A 17,643-nucleotide genomic window follows, 5' to 3' on the forward strand; every position below is an offset into this window, starting at 1 on the left:
CAACAGTATTAGGGTCGCTTCGCGGACGTGCCCACTAACTAAGTGGTTGCGTCTCGCTAAATATAGTGAGGAATACTAGAAGCAGGCATATTAAAAGAAAATAAAACAAAACAAAAAAAAATCTGAAAAATCTATAAAAACTATTAAAAAAAATTAACCCATTTTTAAAACTTAGGTTGCTGACTGGCTGCAAAAAATCAAAATGCCTTACTTCATTTCTGTTGTATATTCTCGACAAACATTAATTTGAATTATTTCATTGGTCCAAGGTTAATTTGTATTGGGTGTTAGGAAAGAGTTACAATTCCTCCATTTATTTTGAAAGAGGCATTGGTATAAAAACAAGGCGCCTCTATACTATCGTTCTGTTTTTCATTTGAATATTCCCGCCAGGAGAGAGGACAACAGACTATATGCAAAGAAGTTGAAGGGAAAGATATGTAAATTCTTTGCTCTAGGCATCACTTACAGGGACCAAAGACCAAGGCGTTTACGGAGTACCTTTGTAATAAAATTACATGTTGGGTTGGCAGAAGGACAGGGTCCTTTGACATTTTCAGTGACGCCTGAAGTCCCTCTATTGTCCTCTCTCTGATCTTATCTTTAGAGCCGTGTTCGGCTGTACTTAGCTTACTTTTAAAACTGTTTGCTTCAAAAGTTTTGAATAATTAATTATAAATATTCTTAAAAGAGGTTTTAAACCTGACTTTAAAACTACTGATGTTGCATCAAAATTTGACAACATTCCAAATACAATTAAGCGCGCCTCTTGAATTTGCCGCCCTCAGAAGTTGCCGCCCAGGGCACAGACCCCGGCTTGCCCCCCACCCCTAGATCCGAGACTGGTATGATGTTGTTTAAAAAAGGAATATCTTTAAAAAGTGAATGGGAAATTGTTTTCTCTTAAATATAGTAGTGTTAAGTAATTCCTAAAGCAGAAAAATAATGTTTATGGTGCAGCAACCATTACAAATGCTTAAGTCAGCTTGTTTAAATATATTAGATACACACACACACATATATATATATATATATTATATTTAATTGCTAGACAGTATCTAGTTTAATAATTTAACACTTAAATTATTTAGTTTAATAAAAATGTCAATAACAATAATAACAATAATATTTAATAATAATGTCAATATCAATAATAATAATGTAATCATTTAATATACAATTTAATTTTAATTTAATAACTTGTTAATGCCTTGTTTAATAATTAAAAAATATTTAAGTTTTAAAATGAAAACACTGACTTGGTATTATTTCCCTAATATGGTCTACTAATTCTAAATATGCTTCTCTGGTGTAACCACGTCTCATGCGCTGAAGAACTTCAGAATTACCACTTTGAGCTGGGAGGTGTAGTAATTTGCAGATATTTGGTTTCTGCTTAATAACATGTAAAACCTGTAATCATAAAACCATAAAAGCATTTATAGCATTTGAATTTAGCATTCACAGTTAGCATACTCTCCTTTATTATTATCATCATTATTGAAGGTTTTGTGATAAGAAATATAATACAGTCAAAAGTCTTTAATCCGGACTCGTCGGGACTTCGGCGATTCCGAATTACAGATCATATATCATAAATTCATATCAAAAATATGAAACCGTAATTTATAAAATAATGAGCAATTCTGATCTAAACGGTATCAAAATTTACAAAAAAAGAAGCTTAATATTTATTTGTTTACTTTATTAAACATTTCTTTCAACGCGCGCATGCGTAAAGCATACCTTACGCATAGCCGAACTTAGAAAATTGCAACCAGAAAACTATTTGATTTGTATTCGTGATATTTATAATGACGATGAATTTGATTTAAATCATATCAAAGACGGAGTACATCGAGATTAAATACTACATTTAGTAAGGAATTATAACCCGAATAAAATGAAAACATCTGCCCTGAAGATAACGATAGTGCTGACAGATCAACTTCCAGTTCATTGCGCACCGTGACGTCCCCCCCCCCGCGCAGAGCAGTGTGAAATTTGTTGGCAGTGGTGATAAAGGCAAAGCATATTTTGCTTCCCTTAAATAAAGCTAAAACTAATCTAAATAAAATTCATGCTTTATTCCGTAAATAAAATAAAAGAGCTAACACTGTAGCCTTTACATTTAAAATCATTAAGTGAAAGAAAACTAGCATAATGCTAACTGATAATCACACAAGAGAACAAGCACATTCGCCGATACCGGCGTACATTTATATAATACTCGGCTAACCCGCCGATCTTGACGTCATCGGCCAATCAGCGGCAACCACGTTAGCTTACCGCCGATTGATCTCCGATCAAAATTTGCATGTGAAAAACTAAAGCCAACAAACGGCCCTCTTTTCCTCATGCAAAGACAATAACAAAACTTACACAGAAGTTCATAGTTCAATTCTACGAAAACACTTACTGTCTTTAAACACTGAAAACATCTAAACAAAACTTTCTTAAATTAACAGCAGTCGCTGCTATTGTAAATAAGTCGGCAGTATTTAATTTACTGGTGATAAATTCAAGGTCAAACACTCTATCATTTACTAGTCTTCTAACAAAGTGATATTTTACGTCTATGTGCTTAGTTCGGCGATTTTCTATTGGCGATCTAGAAAAATCAATGGCAGACTTGTTATCACAAAATAGTTTACACTCTCTTAAATTAAACTTTAAAATTTCATCTTGTAAGACATTTTTTGTCCACATTAATTCCTTCGCTGCTTCAGATAAGGCGATATACTCCGCTTTCATGGTTGATAAACTTACACACTTTTGTTTAACAGTTTTCCAGATTACCGGTACTTCATCTAAATATAATATAAATCCTCCCATGGCTACGCGGTCATCTCTATTACTTGCATAATCAGCATCTGAATAACAATACAAATTTAGATGTTTAATCTTCGATAAGTTTAATTTATATAATTTAGTACTACAGTCAAAAGTCGTTAATTCGGACACCCATAATCCGGAATGATCTATAATCCGGACCTCAAAGCTACAAACTTTCTGCGCATGCGTCGCGTTGACGCATGCGCGTAAGACCTTTACCGCTGCTAATTTGCGTGTGCAAAATGCGTTTACGAATGCGCGTTTAATGTATAACGGACGGGATAAGCTAAGCTAAAATTATCTAATTATCTATTTCAGTTAATGTTGCAGATTGCGTTGTTCCTTAATCTTCGAATTGGATCCGGATTATTATTTTTTGCAGACTGTTAGAGCAATTTTATAAAAGTAAGCTTGAACTTTCGATTATGTCAAATAGAATTTCCGATATATATTTACTAATATGTAAAGGATATACAAAGCGAAAGTATCTTTCGGAGTCCATTAAACAAAAAGTGGAATTGCTGCAAAAAATGGATAAAGGCATATCCTTTGCTTATTTAAACTTTAACGTTTGTTTATCTTTAACGCCGCGGCGGCGTGCATTGAATTGGAAGTTGATCTGTCAGCACTATCCTTATCTTAAGGGCAAATGTTTTTATTTTATTTGGCTTATAATTGCTTACTCAATGTAGTATTTCATCTCGTCTTTGATATGATTTAAATCAAATGCCTCGTCATTATAATTCGCTTCCGATAGCGAAGAAAGTGACAGAGGTTATTGAAAACGAAAAAATTTCGATCGACAAATTAGTCGGTATTCTCGAAACAGCAATTATATCACTTGAACAGCGGAACTTTGTAACTGAACAAGAAATTATATGTCTGTTTATAGAATTAAAGAGAATGTATTATAACATAAAAAAACGAAGCAACTTAAACAACTTACATTGAAAGAAATGTTTAATAAAGTAAACAGTTAAATATTAAGCTTTTTTTTTTTTTTTTTTGTAAATTTTGATACCCTTTAAATCATAATTGTTCTTTATTTCGTAAATTACGGTTTTATATTTTTAATTTTATAATTTCTGCATGCCATTTTACCAGATTTAAACTGATGATCTATAATCCGGAAAAATCGATAATCCGGATTAACGACTTTTGACTGTATTGAGATAACCAAGCAATTTCAACAATACTTCCCAATGCCTAATTCCAGGATTCCCCTGAAATTGTGATAAGATATTCACTGCATATGTAATATCAGGCCTTGTCCTGTTAGCTACAAAAACTAAACATCCTAACAGATTTCTAAAGAGTAATGTATGCATTTCCGCAATTTCTGCACTTGTAGATGGACAATCTAATTTTGTAAGAATAGTGCCCTTAGCTATGGGAAGTGAAGTTATTGGTATCTGGAAATGTTTAAATTTTTCAAAAATGTCTTCGATATATTTTTGCTGATGTATAAAAACCCTATTCTCATTCTCTAAGAATTCAATTCCAAGTAACGTTTTAGTTTTGCCTAATACTTTAAGATCAAAAAACTTACTCAGCTGTGAAATTACTTTATCTGTACTATATTGACCTTTACTAAAAATCACAATATCATCTACATATAACAAGATAATTACATTTGAACCCTTATAAACACAATTACACCATTGTATTTTCTTAAAATGTAGATTTTCTAAAGTACTTTCAAATTCACAAAACCATTCACGGCCGCTTTGATGTAGACCGTAAATGGCCTTGTGTAATAAACACACTTTATTTTCCTCTTCGATAAATCCCTCTGGTTGGGTCATATATATTTTCTCATTTAGATATGTGCATATAAATACGTGTTCTTTACATCTAACTGACAATTAGTCCATCCATATAAACATACCAGGATAGTGAAAAATATTCTTATGATTGAAAAATTTACTACAGGACTGTAAACGTCATCAAAATCTTCACCTCTTTTCTGCCTGAATCCCTGTGCTACTAAACGTGCTTTGTATCTAACCACTTGATTATTTTCATTTCTTTTTAGCGTATAGACCCATTTGTTTCCTATCATAGTTTTATTTTCTGGCTTTTCAACTAATTCCCAAACCTTTCTTTTCTTCATTGTGTCAATTTCTTCTTTCATTGCCTTATCCCATTCTTCGGCATTTACTGATTTTCGTGCTTCTTTAAAATTTTGTGGGATAACAATTTCTACGGAATTTGCCTCTTCAGACACGGAGCTAGTCTCCTGTTCTACAAAATTAACTTAACTTCTCCGAGTATTTGTTTTTTCCACTAAAATCAAACTTATCTTTTTCATAATTAATATTTCTTACCTCACAATACTTTTCAATATCATTATACGATCTAAAACGGGTGTCTGTTCCCTCTACATAATAATATATGTCTGTACGTGTTCCACCTGGCCTTTTAACTGCTTTTCTTTGCCAGTTTAAAGTCTGATACTTCTTTCGGAGTAGATTTGTCATTTGACAACTTTATTTCTTCTCTAGAAATTTCCTGTTCTTCATCTGATTCTGCTAATAGCTCAGATTCCTCTAGTCTTTTAAATTTAGGTTTTGATTTCTGTTCCAGGATGCCATTTTCTGCATACAGTTTTTCATCGAACTTCACATTACAGGTTTCTATTAATCTGCGTTCTTCTGGCAGCCATATTCTATACCCCTAGTTTCCTTCGCATATCCTACCATGATTCCTTCTTTGCACCTCATTTGTAATTTATTTCTAATCTGTTTTGGCAAGCCAACATAGGCTTTAAAACCAAATATTTTAAAATAAACAACACTGGGTTTTCTATTTAGGAACATTTCATAAGGGGTTCGGTTGCTTTTATGACATACTCTGTTCCACGTATGTACGAAACAGCCAAGAGCATCTGCTCACCATTCTTTTCCCATTTTACCATCATTAAGCATAGCTCTAACTGCGTTTAATGCCGTTCGGTTAAAGCGTTCACACACACCGTTCTCTTCTGGGGTGTACGTGTTTGTGCGTTCAACACTAATTCCATTTTCGGCTAAGTACCCTTCGAATTGCCTATTACAGAATTCCCCACCGTTATCGGTACATATACTTATTAATTTTCTATTCGTCAGTCTTTCCATTTGCCTATGATAATTCTTAAAGTTGTAGAACGATTCATTTTTATTTTTCATACAATACACTGTTACTAATCTACTATAGTCATCTACAATAGCAAGGAAATATTTACTCCCACCCTTAGATGGAACTGGCAGTGGGCCACAAACGTCTAAATAAACCAACTGCAATGGTTTATCCAATCTCTTTGGAACAGTTTTAAAAGTTATTCTACTAGATTTAGCAATAATACACGATTCACACCTCTCTATTGGTTTTTCAATTTCTGGTAACCCTTTCACACTTTGATTCTTACTAGTTTTCTTAATATAATCAAAATTTACGTGGTTAAATCTCCGATGCCATAGCATTGCATCGTCTACTTTATTTAACTTTCCAATTTCTGTACCGTAACCAGCTTCCCTTTTACCTGTTGCATATCTAAATGGTTTTACGTGATAAAAAGTCCATCATGTAGAATAATCTATCCCAATTATTAAAATATATCCACATCTTCCCTTTTGAAATCACAAAATGAGCACCTGCCTTTTCTAACCTTGCTCCCGATAATAAATTTCTTCTTAGATTTGGATTATACAACACATTACCTAACACAATCCAATTTATTCGATTGCCTACTTTTACTGCAAATTTGACAGTACCCTTTCCTAGTACTTTACTTTCACAATTTCCTACAGCTAAAGACATACGTATATCGTTTATTTCTTCAAAATTTGTCATTAAATTTCTATTATTACAGAAATGAGTTGTAGCTGCAGTATCTACAACCCAATTAAATTTATCTGCGTTACCTCCTTTATCTGTAGTTGTTACATAATTTTCTACTAACATTAATTCTTTAGCTTTAAACTGTCCATTTTTATCATCTATTTTAAACTTCTGATTTTTACTTACATTTTCTTTACATTGAGCGATTAAGTGCCCAAATTTGTAACATCTGAAACAAGGTCCTATTCTCATATTCCCCATCCTTTTCTTAGATTTAATTTTATTTTCAACTTTATCTTTCCCTGCATTTGAATCAATAGTATTAAACACGCTTACCTTGCTGTCTTCTAAATCGGCCTTTACCTGGCGAAGTCGGCTTTCTTCCCTTACCAATTCTTCAGATATTTTTTCCAGCGTAAAATCTTCGTCTTTCCACCTATAGATCAACTGTACAATGCCGGAGTATTCCTGGGGTAATCTCCTTATTGCCTGAAATCCTTAAAAAAGATCTGCCAAGTTGTGACCAGCTTCAGCCAACTTCTTTGCAGTCATTCTTATCCTGGCGATGAATAATCCTATTTCTTCATTTGGCGTATATCTAATACTAAAAAATTCATCCAGTAACTGAATTATCCTTGCTCTTGTTTTGAGTTCGAATTGCTTCTGTAGAACTTCCCAGGCTTCTTTACCACTTGAACATTCTTGTATCAGCAGCCTGAACTCAGCTTTAATTCCGTAATATAATGTAGTGAAGGCTCTGTTCTCTCTCAGTGTGAACTCCTGCTTTTCACGCTTTGTTGCACTTTTATCTAATTCTTCTTCTTTGTCCTCTATGAAGCTCCAACAATTTCTATCCAGTAACAGCATTTTCATGTCTTCCATCGATCCCAGTTGTCATGGTTTAACAACTCAAAACCTTCAGGTAGTAATGACATCTTCAATTAAGTGTGAGCACAATGACTTGAACAAACTTCTAAGACAGGTCAGTTTCTTTTCGTGGATAACGGCCCTCTTCACCTACATTCCTTCAATGCTGAGTTGAACTGGATGACCGATTAGCTGTTGGCGCTGGTGATGACCATAACCCTGTTGGCAATGGTGATAAAGGCAAAGCATATTTTGCTTCCCTTAAATAAAGCTAAAACTAATCTAAATAAAATTCATGCTTTATTCCGTAAATAAAATAAAAGAGCTAACACTGTAGCCTTTACATTTAAAATCATTAAGTGAAAGAAAACTAGCATAATGCTAACTGATAATCACACAAGAGAACAAGCACATTCGCCGATACCGGCGTACATATATATATATTAATACTCGGCCAACCCGCTGATCTTGACGTCATTGGCCAATCAGCGGCAACCACGTTAGCTTACCGCCGATTGATCTCCGATCAAAATTTGCATGTGGAAAACTAAAGCCAACAAAATTGATAAACAGATTTCGGAACAGTTAGATAAACAAAGGATATGCCTTTTGCTCTTACAGTCTGCAAAAAATAATAAGCCGGATCCAATTCGAAGATTAAAGAACAACGCAATCATCAACATTAACTGAAATAGATAATTAGATAATTTTAACTTATACCCTCCGTTATACATTAAACGTGCACGCGAAAACGTATTCTGCGCTTGCGCAGACGCATATGCGGAGTCGTAAATGTCTTGCGCGCACGCGTAAAACGCCTATGCGCATGCTTCAACGCGGCGCATGCGCAGAAAGATTTTAGCTTTGAGGTCCGAATTAACGACATTTGACTGTATATATATATATATATAAACTAACTAAAGTGACTATTTAACAATGTGGTCAAAGTGGTCTACAAAAATACTCCTTACATATAAATTACATTAAAATGACAAAAAAGAAAACTGGGAGAAGATTAAGTGGTATATACGACTTCTGAAGAGATGCCTTAAATGATAAAACACATTTCAAAAGATTTTTAAGTTTCAATATTTTTTTTTTTTTTTTTTACTTACAGAAAATATTTTCCAATTTATGCATACATTTCACATTGCTACAATATAGTTTCTATGCTGAAGAAAATTAGAAGTTTTTAATTCATATGCTGAAGAAACTAGGGAGAAAATTATGGGAGGAGGAGAAATATGTGAGTAAATACAGTAGTTAAAAAATAAAATAAAATTAGTTATTGACTAATATGTTACTGAGCAAAGAAATGCACTTAAAAACTATTTTACAGCATGACAAATATATACAAGTTTAAATATACAGCATTTTATTGAAACAATTCAAATCGAGCTTTACAGCATTAAATTTATGTTAGTTAATAAGGGGTCTTAATTAGTCTGTGATGACAGGGGGAAGTGAAATATAATACTGCTGCGTTTTTCTTTTTTGACACCAGTTCGTACGTTATTTTCTTCCTTCACGTTCGTATGGGGTTCGTAGATTTGGAGTGAATAATGATGACACTTGAAGTATCGAAACACACTTTATTCACCAATTTTAATCAGGACAGCTCCAAGCTTACAGTCGTCGAAGATCTACTATAAACACACTGGAACAATCAGCGACACCGCCTTCGCACTGTCGGTGGAGATAGCTTCACTGCAAAGCACCAGAGTACAGCTCCCAACTCTGCTACGTCATTCTCAGAACTGCAGGTACTCTCGAGACTCTCCACGCTACAACTCGCGATGCACTCGACGACACACAGAGCACAGCCCCCGATTCTTTGGTTCAGTCATTCCAGGAGCTTAACACACTCTCTCGATGATGCACTAACCGCGATACACTAAGAGACTCCTTTGGTGAACTCGGTGACCCACTCGGCACTCGCTGCCCAGCTGTCAACTCGATCGACTCCGCAGGGATTGACTTGCTAGACGAGACACCAACTCGATACTAACTAACTCGCACTCCAGATGAGGCACTCTGACTCGCCCTCTCGATGAAGCACACTCCCTGACTGCGGACCAGCAGGGTTTATATAGCTTTTGGCTTGTGTTCGAGAACATTCTGGGCTAAACCAGTAAGAATTCGTTCCAGAAGGTTCTCCAACCGTCCATGGTATATCGCCAATTTTGTCGCCAAATGGGTGATTTCTCACCAAATGTGGCAACCTTGCCTTCCTTGCTATTTTATGGCAACCCTAAAGCTGCTTTGTGGGGAAGCCATCTTACCCCGTCTGTACATTTCGTAACAGTATTAAAATTATTGGTTATATGCACATACAACAATATATAGGCTGCAGGCAGCATTTTAAACCAAAAGAATGTTTTTAGATATTTGTCAGGAGAATTACCCGCACGTGATGCAGGCAGCTGTGTCTTTCATCCAATTGATGTGGCATTGAATGTGAGGAAATCATGGTATTCACATCGCAAAATTCAATGACTGAGGAGTAGTTAGGTGTTATCAGATTTCTGATCACAGAGGGGGCTAAACCGGCTGATTGTTCATCACCAGATGGTGGCTGTTTATGAGGGGGGGGAGATACAGTGTGTCCAACAAGTCAGTGAAAAAGTGGAGTGCTCATTTTTATGAAGGTTGGGAGTATTTGAATGATGACCCAAGAACAGGCCAGGTGAACACAGTAACCATAGCCGAACTCATAAACAAGGTGAATGAACTGATGAGAAGTGATTAGTGTGTCCCAATGCAAATGTTGGCAGCGATGGTGGGGGCCAGCATTAGAACAGTATGGAAAATCATGCATGACAGGTTGGTTATTGGAAGGTGTGCAAGCAGTGGATTCTGAAGAAGCTCAGTGAACTACTGCAAAACAAGTCCTGGTATCTGAAGACCTAACTTGGAGCAGACTATTGCTAGTGATGAGAGCTAGTGCCATCACTTCGAGCCAGAGAGAAATTGGAACAGTATGCAATGGAAGCATGCATCATCACCTCCCCTTAAAAATACAAAGCTGTGTTCTCAGCAGGTAAGGTGTGCTTATTGTCTTTTTTCAACATACTCATAGAGTTCCTCGAGCACAGAAAAATCATAAATAGTGACGTGTACTGTAAGACACTCCATAGCCTACACAAGTCCATCAAGAGCAAACGACCTGGGTTGCTCATGGAAGAAGTGATTCTGCCTCACGATAATGCATGCCACACATCTCCAAAGTCACACAAAGTGTTATGGTCAAGTTCAAATAGAAGGAACTTGAGCACCCACCCCTACAGCCTGGACATGGTTGCCCCGCAACTTCCATGTGTTGGATCCACTAAAAAAATCTAAGGGAAGCACTTCAACTCATTTAATGAACTGTAGAACACAGTGGAAGACAGTTCCTGGGAATAGGAAATTCTTCGGCTCATGAGATAGTGGAATAGTTGTGCTCAGGCCTCTGGTGATTTGTGAATAGAGACTTCAGTTATACCCACAGTGTCATTCCGTACCTTTTCATTGGAACACCTTTTATAAGTAAAATATTATTTTCATCATAGGAATTCTTTTTATTCTGCAACTGTCATGGCTAAAATGATAAAATTATCAATAAATTCAATTTAAATCTCAAAAATTAGAGAATTTAGAGGTATAGCAATATAAATTTAATAAAATTCAGAATTAAACATTATTTATATAGGTGAAAAACATAATTTTAAAATTCACATATATTAACTGTTTATTGTATATAAAACAATACAGTAAAATAGAAAACTTACATCATCAGGGAAATCTTTAGGATGAGGAGAAGTAAATCTGATTCTAATTTCTGGATTTACATCAGACACTTTATCCAATAAATCTGCAAATCTTAAGCCTCCATTTCGAGTTTTGTAAACAGTATGAAAACCTGAGCTGAGAATATCCTTTGTTGGAGAATACTTTTTAAACATTTGTGCAGATTCAGATAAATCTCTAAAACTATTTACATTTTGTCCCAGAAGAGTGATTTCCTTGATTCCCTAAAATTAGAAAAGAGATATTAAATTACTTTCATATTACAAATACTACATTGTAACACAGAATCACTCCTATTTACCTACCAAAGTTACTACATACACCTAAAAATTTTTGCTCAACAGTGGAAGTGGTTATCTTACAGACTATTACTACCCGCGATGCTCAATGTTATTACTTAATCATATTTTTAACATTACTAATCATTTTCAAAGGTGAATCCTATAGGAAGTTTTAATACATTGGTATTCTTCTGAACTTTTTTTTTTTTTTTTTTTTTTTTTTGCTATAAGTGAGATGATAAATTTAATTAAAAAAAAAGTTTATTTAAATTTAATAGTTACTTATTCATAAAACTTCACCATCTATTATTCTAACTGAATGTATTTATTTGTAACTTCAAGACACTAAAACAAAATATTTTAAATTTCATATTTTAGATATTATTTTAAATGCACAATTGAGTCAAAAAAATCTTAAAAAGAGAGACTGACATTCTGACTAAATATGACACGAGCAGGGAGGCGGATACAGTAAAAAAGAATGAAGGCTACTACCAAAATGCATTAAAAAGAAAAATATTTTATTAAAAATGAGCAAAAGTGCAATAAATGATGTTTTCCAGTGCTGCAGAAAATTTGAAAACAGAGGTTATTTTCTCATTAGTTTTCAGAAACTTTATCACTACACAGTTGTCAAATAAGTTGCCAATTGAATGATAGGGAAATGCCACCAAATATTACTTAGAAGACTTTTAACATGGCTGAAAGTTATATGATTTCATGCATTAATAGCTTTAAAAACAAAAGTATACTAATAATTTAATCAACACTTTTTGAATCAAACATATAAATTTTACAGATTTAAATATAAATGTTGCTAATGTTAAAAAGTTAATTCATGCAACACACATTAAGATTTAAAAGTTTTATTTGTAAATATGTATAAAATATACTGAAAATAAATGTACTTTTCCATATTTTTCATATTTATATCAATTTTTACTAGTATATAAAAAGTGAATAAGTCTACATCTCATTTAACCAATGAAATAAAAACAGCAGTTACAACCAAACACTTAATCATTCAAATAATTTTATATTTTGGAGTCTTTTTGAGGCCATGTTGCTAATAGCAGATACTATTTATAATAAATTTACTTCTGCCAGCAGAATTCAAACTTCAAAACAAAGCAGTTTCTTTGGATTCAAAGCATATTATTTCAGTGAAATTAGGACAAGAATGCTCGAAGATTTGAAAGAGACGCAAATGCTAAAACAGATGTAATAGAAAAACAAATCTCTTGAATATTTTATACATTTTAGTTATGCCACAGAAAAGATCATGCTAAAAATAACCCAAAGTGAATTTTCAAAAAAGAATTTCAAGCAGATATTGAAATATAATATGATTTTTTTTAATAAAAGGAAATCTTTCTTTCAGTTCCCTGATAAAAGACCACTAGAGGAAAGCGTATGAGACAAAAACTATTAAAAATAATCCGATTGTGATAATTGCCCATGCAACAAATACCTACATGGATGAAAGCACACATAGATAAAAGCCTACACTAATAAAAGCCCATGCTGATAAAAGCCAACATTGATAAAAGCTCATGCTGATAGAATACATGATTTATATCAATAGAATATATCATAAAAGGACACATGATTTTTATCAATATAAAATATACTTAAGACTATAATTATAATAATTAGTCAGCACTGGATTTATATCAATAGAATATATCATAAAAGGACACATGATTTTTATCAATATAAAATATACTTAAAACTATAATTATAATAATTATTCAGCACTGGACTTTACCTTTATAGGATTTCTATCCTGTTTCATAACATTTCAGGTACGTGATTATGCATTCTTTAAAATAAATTTATTCATTTAGGATGTACTGTTTGGTAAGCATTAGAAAGATCCTTTACTGAAACAGCTGTTCTTTTTAAGTAATGTAATTTAAAAAAAAAAAAAGTCAGAATCTGAGCAGAAATGTGTTTTATCTAAACAATTTTTCAGTTTTTTTCAGTTGATTTTTAAATTTCTGGGAAACAAATATAATATTAGTAATAATTGAAAATAATTAAAAAAAACTGAAGCAGTGTAAATTTTGCAGAAATTCAAATAAAGGAAATCATAACCAAATTAAATAAAAGAGCTAAGAAGCTATTGCAAATTAGATAACAAAAGTTAATATTTTATATTATTTATTTTTTAATCTTACATTTAAATATCCAAGATAAAATATTAACTTTAATTTGCCTCTTAACTCCCCTGCAAATTAAAGTTAATATTTTATTACCATAATAAGGTAGTACAAATTTTTCATTTAAAGGATGTGATTAAGCTGCAAAAGATTTCATCTATTTCGAAAAGAATGGGATTGAGATCCATATCAGTGAACATGGCACCTAATTGATGTACACTTTATGTGAGCTTGCAAGTTAACAGTTATCATCCATCATTGACTGCTCAGTAAGTATTTTTTCATACCGAATAATGTTGCTCTAAAAATACACTTTAGATTGTCTGGCTCCAAATGTTTTTTCTTCATCCAAAATGTTAAATTTTAAATAAAATAAAAATTTATATTTTATTGGTAGTAGGTTATTAGTTATTGTAGTAGTTATTAGTAGTAGAATTTTTAGTCTTTGAATAAATACACTTCTTCATTAGTTTCCTAATAAATGAATTAGTAGTGTTAAAATTTGTCATCAAATGAAAAAAAAAAACTTTACATTGTTTATATATATATATATAAGCTTTTTTTTTTTTTTTTTTTTTTTTTTTTTAATAAGTCATTTCTAGCATTGGTTTTTGAACTTGATCCGATTTCAACTTAGCAAGACTCAAACTATCGACTCTTCCCAAATTCTAGTGATGATATGTGGCTATGAGTGCTGCACTTGAATTGTAAATATAATATCAATATTTTTATAAACTTGGAATCTTCAGATCTGGGAATGTTGCCATTAAATCTGTTAAATAATTAAATTTATGTTTTTATGATGTATCTTGCTTTGGAAGGGGAAAAGCAAAATAGAACATTTATATAAATATTTTTTTTGCTTAGGATTTGAATTACTTAACAGACATATGAAGGTTTCATCCACCACTTAACAAAAAAAAGGGCATATACATATTTTTAAATCACACTAAGAATTCACACATATGAAAAAAGATAAAAATAATTTTTTGTCTTACTTGTTCAGACAGATATTTTACTTCATCTAAAATAGAAGAAACTGGTCTACTACGTTCTCTACCTCTAGTGAATGGAACTATACAATAAGTACACATATTATCACAACCTCTCATTATTGATCTGAAACATAAAGAAAAACATGGAAATTCAGAACAAATTCATAAAGAAGTACATGCAAGTGTGGCCACTGAATACTTTTTATTTTTCACAAAATATTCAACATAAAATTCAGAGCTTAATTGGCACTGTCTGCATACTTTTTTAGAATGGTTACATGGTATTTTTTTACATTTTTGTAATACATATGAAGAAACATAGAACAACAGCAGACAGCAAGCCTGCTGGATAAGAAAGCAAAGGGAGGGAAATGCGTTTATCACAATTTGAAGGTTTGATTAAGAATGATATAGTTTTCATGTCACTTTACTCCAGTTGGCTAATTTAAGTTTCAGCTTCAATATTATTGGTTGAAGCATTAACATTATATACCTGCACCATTAGCATTACATACGAATCACATGACAAGGATAAATGTTGGAATGACACAATTTAGTCAGATTTATTACTGTTATAAGCATGTTATTACTGTTAAAACAAAAAGCAAAATTAAACAATTAAATAGAAGACTTAAAGGGTACATGTAATAAGAATGGAAGCTTTTGTAAATAACTGCAATGTGGCAATCTCAGTCATTAGTGAATTAACACATTAATTTGCTAAAGAGAATTTGTCATATTTTTAATATTTATACATACATCAGTTGTTCAAGAAGCCTTACACATATATGGTTAATAACTGGAATGACTTGAGAAAACTGTAACTTTAATAGGACATTAAAGTGTCTGCAATGTTAAAAATATAAGATATAAATATGAAAATTCAATATCAGTTTTTCATATGCTATTAACTTTTGTAATATGCAGAAATAACTGTTGGACATGTAAAAATATTGTTTAAAGTTATGGTATTTTGTGATAAAATGAAAAAAGTTTGAAAATGCCCTTTTGAAGAATCTTCAGAATTAAACAACTTCATAAACACAAGAATTTTCTCAAATTAGTTAGACTGAATATTGAACTGAATGTCTGAAATTTCAGTGACAATTAAATATTCAGAATTTCATTTGTTTAAATAAAAATGCAATGATCAGAGTTTATGTTCTGCATTTTTTAAGCTATATCACACCGACTTATAGTTTTAGTTATAACTTTAACTATCAAAGTATTTCATACAATATTTTTCTTTACTCCATTTTTCTATTGCTTTAATGATTCTTCTTAAGAAAGGAGTTTTTTTTTTTTTTTTTTTTTTTTTTTTTCACCTAGCGCTTTTTTGGGGGAAGAGCAGGGAAAATATGTAAGATACCTCAAAGTCTCTTTTTACATTTGGTTATTTTCCCTTTCAATCCTAAAAATAATAAAAATCTTATAATAAATCTTTCTTAAGAACGTCATTTTAAATTAATCCCTATCGCATGATGCAAGCAACATAAATATCAGATAAAACATAAATAGCATATGATACTCATATGATGCAAGTAACATATGTACTTATATAAGCTTAAAAATTTATGTAAATATTTTATCCAATTATAATCAAACTAAAACTTTTATTTTATAATTGGATAAAATATTTACATTAATTACTGCAATACTATTTCCAGGTATTAAGAAACTAAGAAAATTTGCAATCCTTAACCTAACTTCAGTAACATAATCTTCACTATTTTCTCGCTTGATTCCCTTGCTAACAAATAGTTCATTGCCCCACTTTTTCTCCAATTGCAGTGCCATGAATATATGAAAATTATGGGTATTTTTTTGTTACTGGGACTGGACTCAACTCTATAACAAAAATCTAAGAGATTGTTTATACAAAAATATTATTATGATTTAAAAATAATAGGAAGGAAGAATTAGCATGTCTACATTCGGCATTATTGCAAAGCATTTGATGATATCTGAATCTGCCCCTGATAACAGTAAAGTACCAAATTATCTTAGTAACTGCTAAACAACAGATGCAAATCTTGTGCCAATTTCTATATAAATATATTTACTTCAATAAAAATATGGCAAAAAACAAATAACTATATCAACTGTCTATGAATAACTTACCATTTTTATGCACTAACTCTAGAAAAGAGTTCACTCTAAGCTGTTGATATCTTGATCAGAAAACAATGATCACGTTTGAACACTTATAATAACTCTCTCTAAACTGCATCACCTCAAAATTAATCCTTATGACATGACTCTTACTATAATGTTAGTGACACAGGTACTTAAACAATACTTCAGCCAATAATGATAGCAAAGCTTGCAAACTGAACCTAAATTAGACAATAGGAATAAAGTTAAACCAAAATTGTGTTATTCTTAACCAAACCTTCATATCATTCTACTCTTGCTTGCTACTCTTCAAACATAAATGAACTTATATTTCTTTCATCAAATATACAGTTACAGATATAAGAAAGGCACAAATATAATTTATCAAGAACAGCATGCTGATTGTATCAGTTCAGTTGTACATGTTACACCTTCATGTTTTTCAGATTTATTTTGAAGATATATAAATCATCAATAAACCCTTATATTATTATTTTTTATTTAAATCAGATATTTTTGATATTTTCTATATTACCTTAAACCTTTAAAGTGATGTTAAGAAGCATAATACATATTTTTATATGTCAACTAACACCCCAGAGGGTATAGTAATTAGTGACACTGATTGCCGCACTGATGGGCTCAAGTTTGAATCCCTGAGAAGGAATGGATGTTTGTAAACGTATAGTGTCCATATGGCATGGGAGCATTCAAAATACATAGTGAGCTGAACATCATCTCTACCTGTCTCCCATGGTGCTCTTCAAAATTGGTGTGGAA

The 17,643-nt window shown here is 32.2% G+C and overlaps 1 protein-coding gene and 1 long non-coding RNA gene across 2 annotated transcripts in view; one reads left to right on the forward strand and one right to left on the reverse strand.

Annotated features, from left to right (window-relative positions):
- The window catches only part of LOC146998290 (uncharacterized), a 58,283-nt gene extending 43,771 nt beyond the window's left edge, over positions 1–14,512 (forward strand). Inside the window, exons 3-4 of the long non-coding RNA XR_015040418.1 lie at positions 13,883–14,022; positions 14,346–14,512. This is a non-coding gene — a long non-coding RNA (uncharacterized LOC146998290). The remainder of the gene's footprint in view (positions 1–13,882; positions 14,023–14,345) is intronic.
- The window catches only part of LOC118192672 (uncharacterized), a 70,879-nt gene that overhangs the window by 24,515 nt on the left and 28,721 nt on the right, over positions 1–17,643 (reverse strand). The window contains exons 6-8 of the mRNA XM_085813893.1: positions 14,752–14,872; positions 11,292–11,534; positions 1,260–1,413 (exon numbers count right to left, since the gene is read on the reverse strand). Of these exons, the coding sequence (XP_085670019.1) occupies positions 1,260–1,413; positions 11,292–11,534; positions 14,752–14,872 (518 nt within the window). The remainder of the gene's footprint in view (positions 1–1,259; positions 1,414–11,291; positions 11,535–14,751; positions 14,873–17,643) is intronic.

Source organism: Stegodyphus dumicola, chromosome 3 (genome assembly GCF_044657685.1).
Source record: "Stegodyphus dumicola isolate Sdum_Otavi_A_Nest chromosome 3, ASM4465768v1".
Lineage (NCBI taxonomy): Eukaryota > Metazoa > Arthropoda > Arachnida > Araneae > Eresidae > Stegodyphus > Stegodyphus dumicola.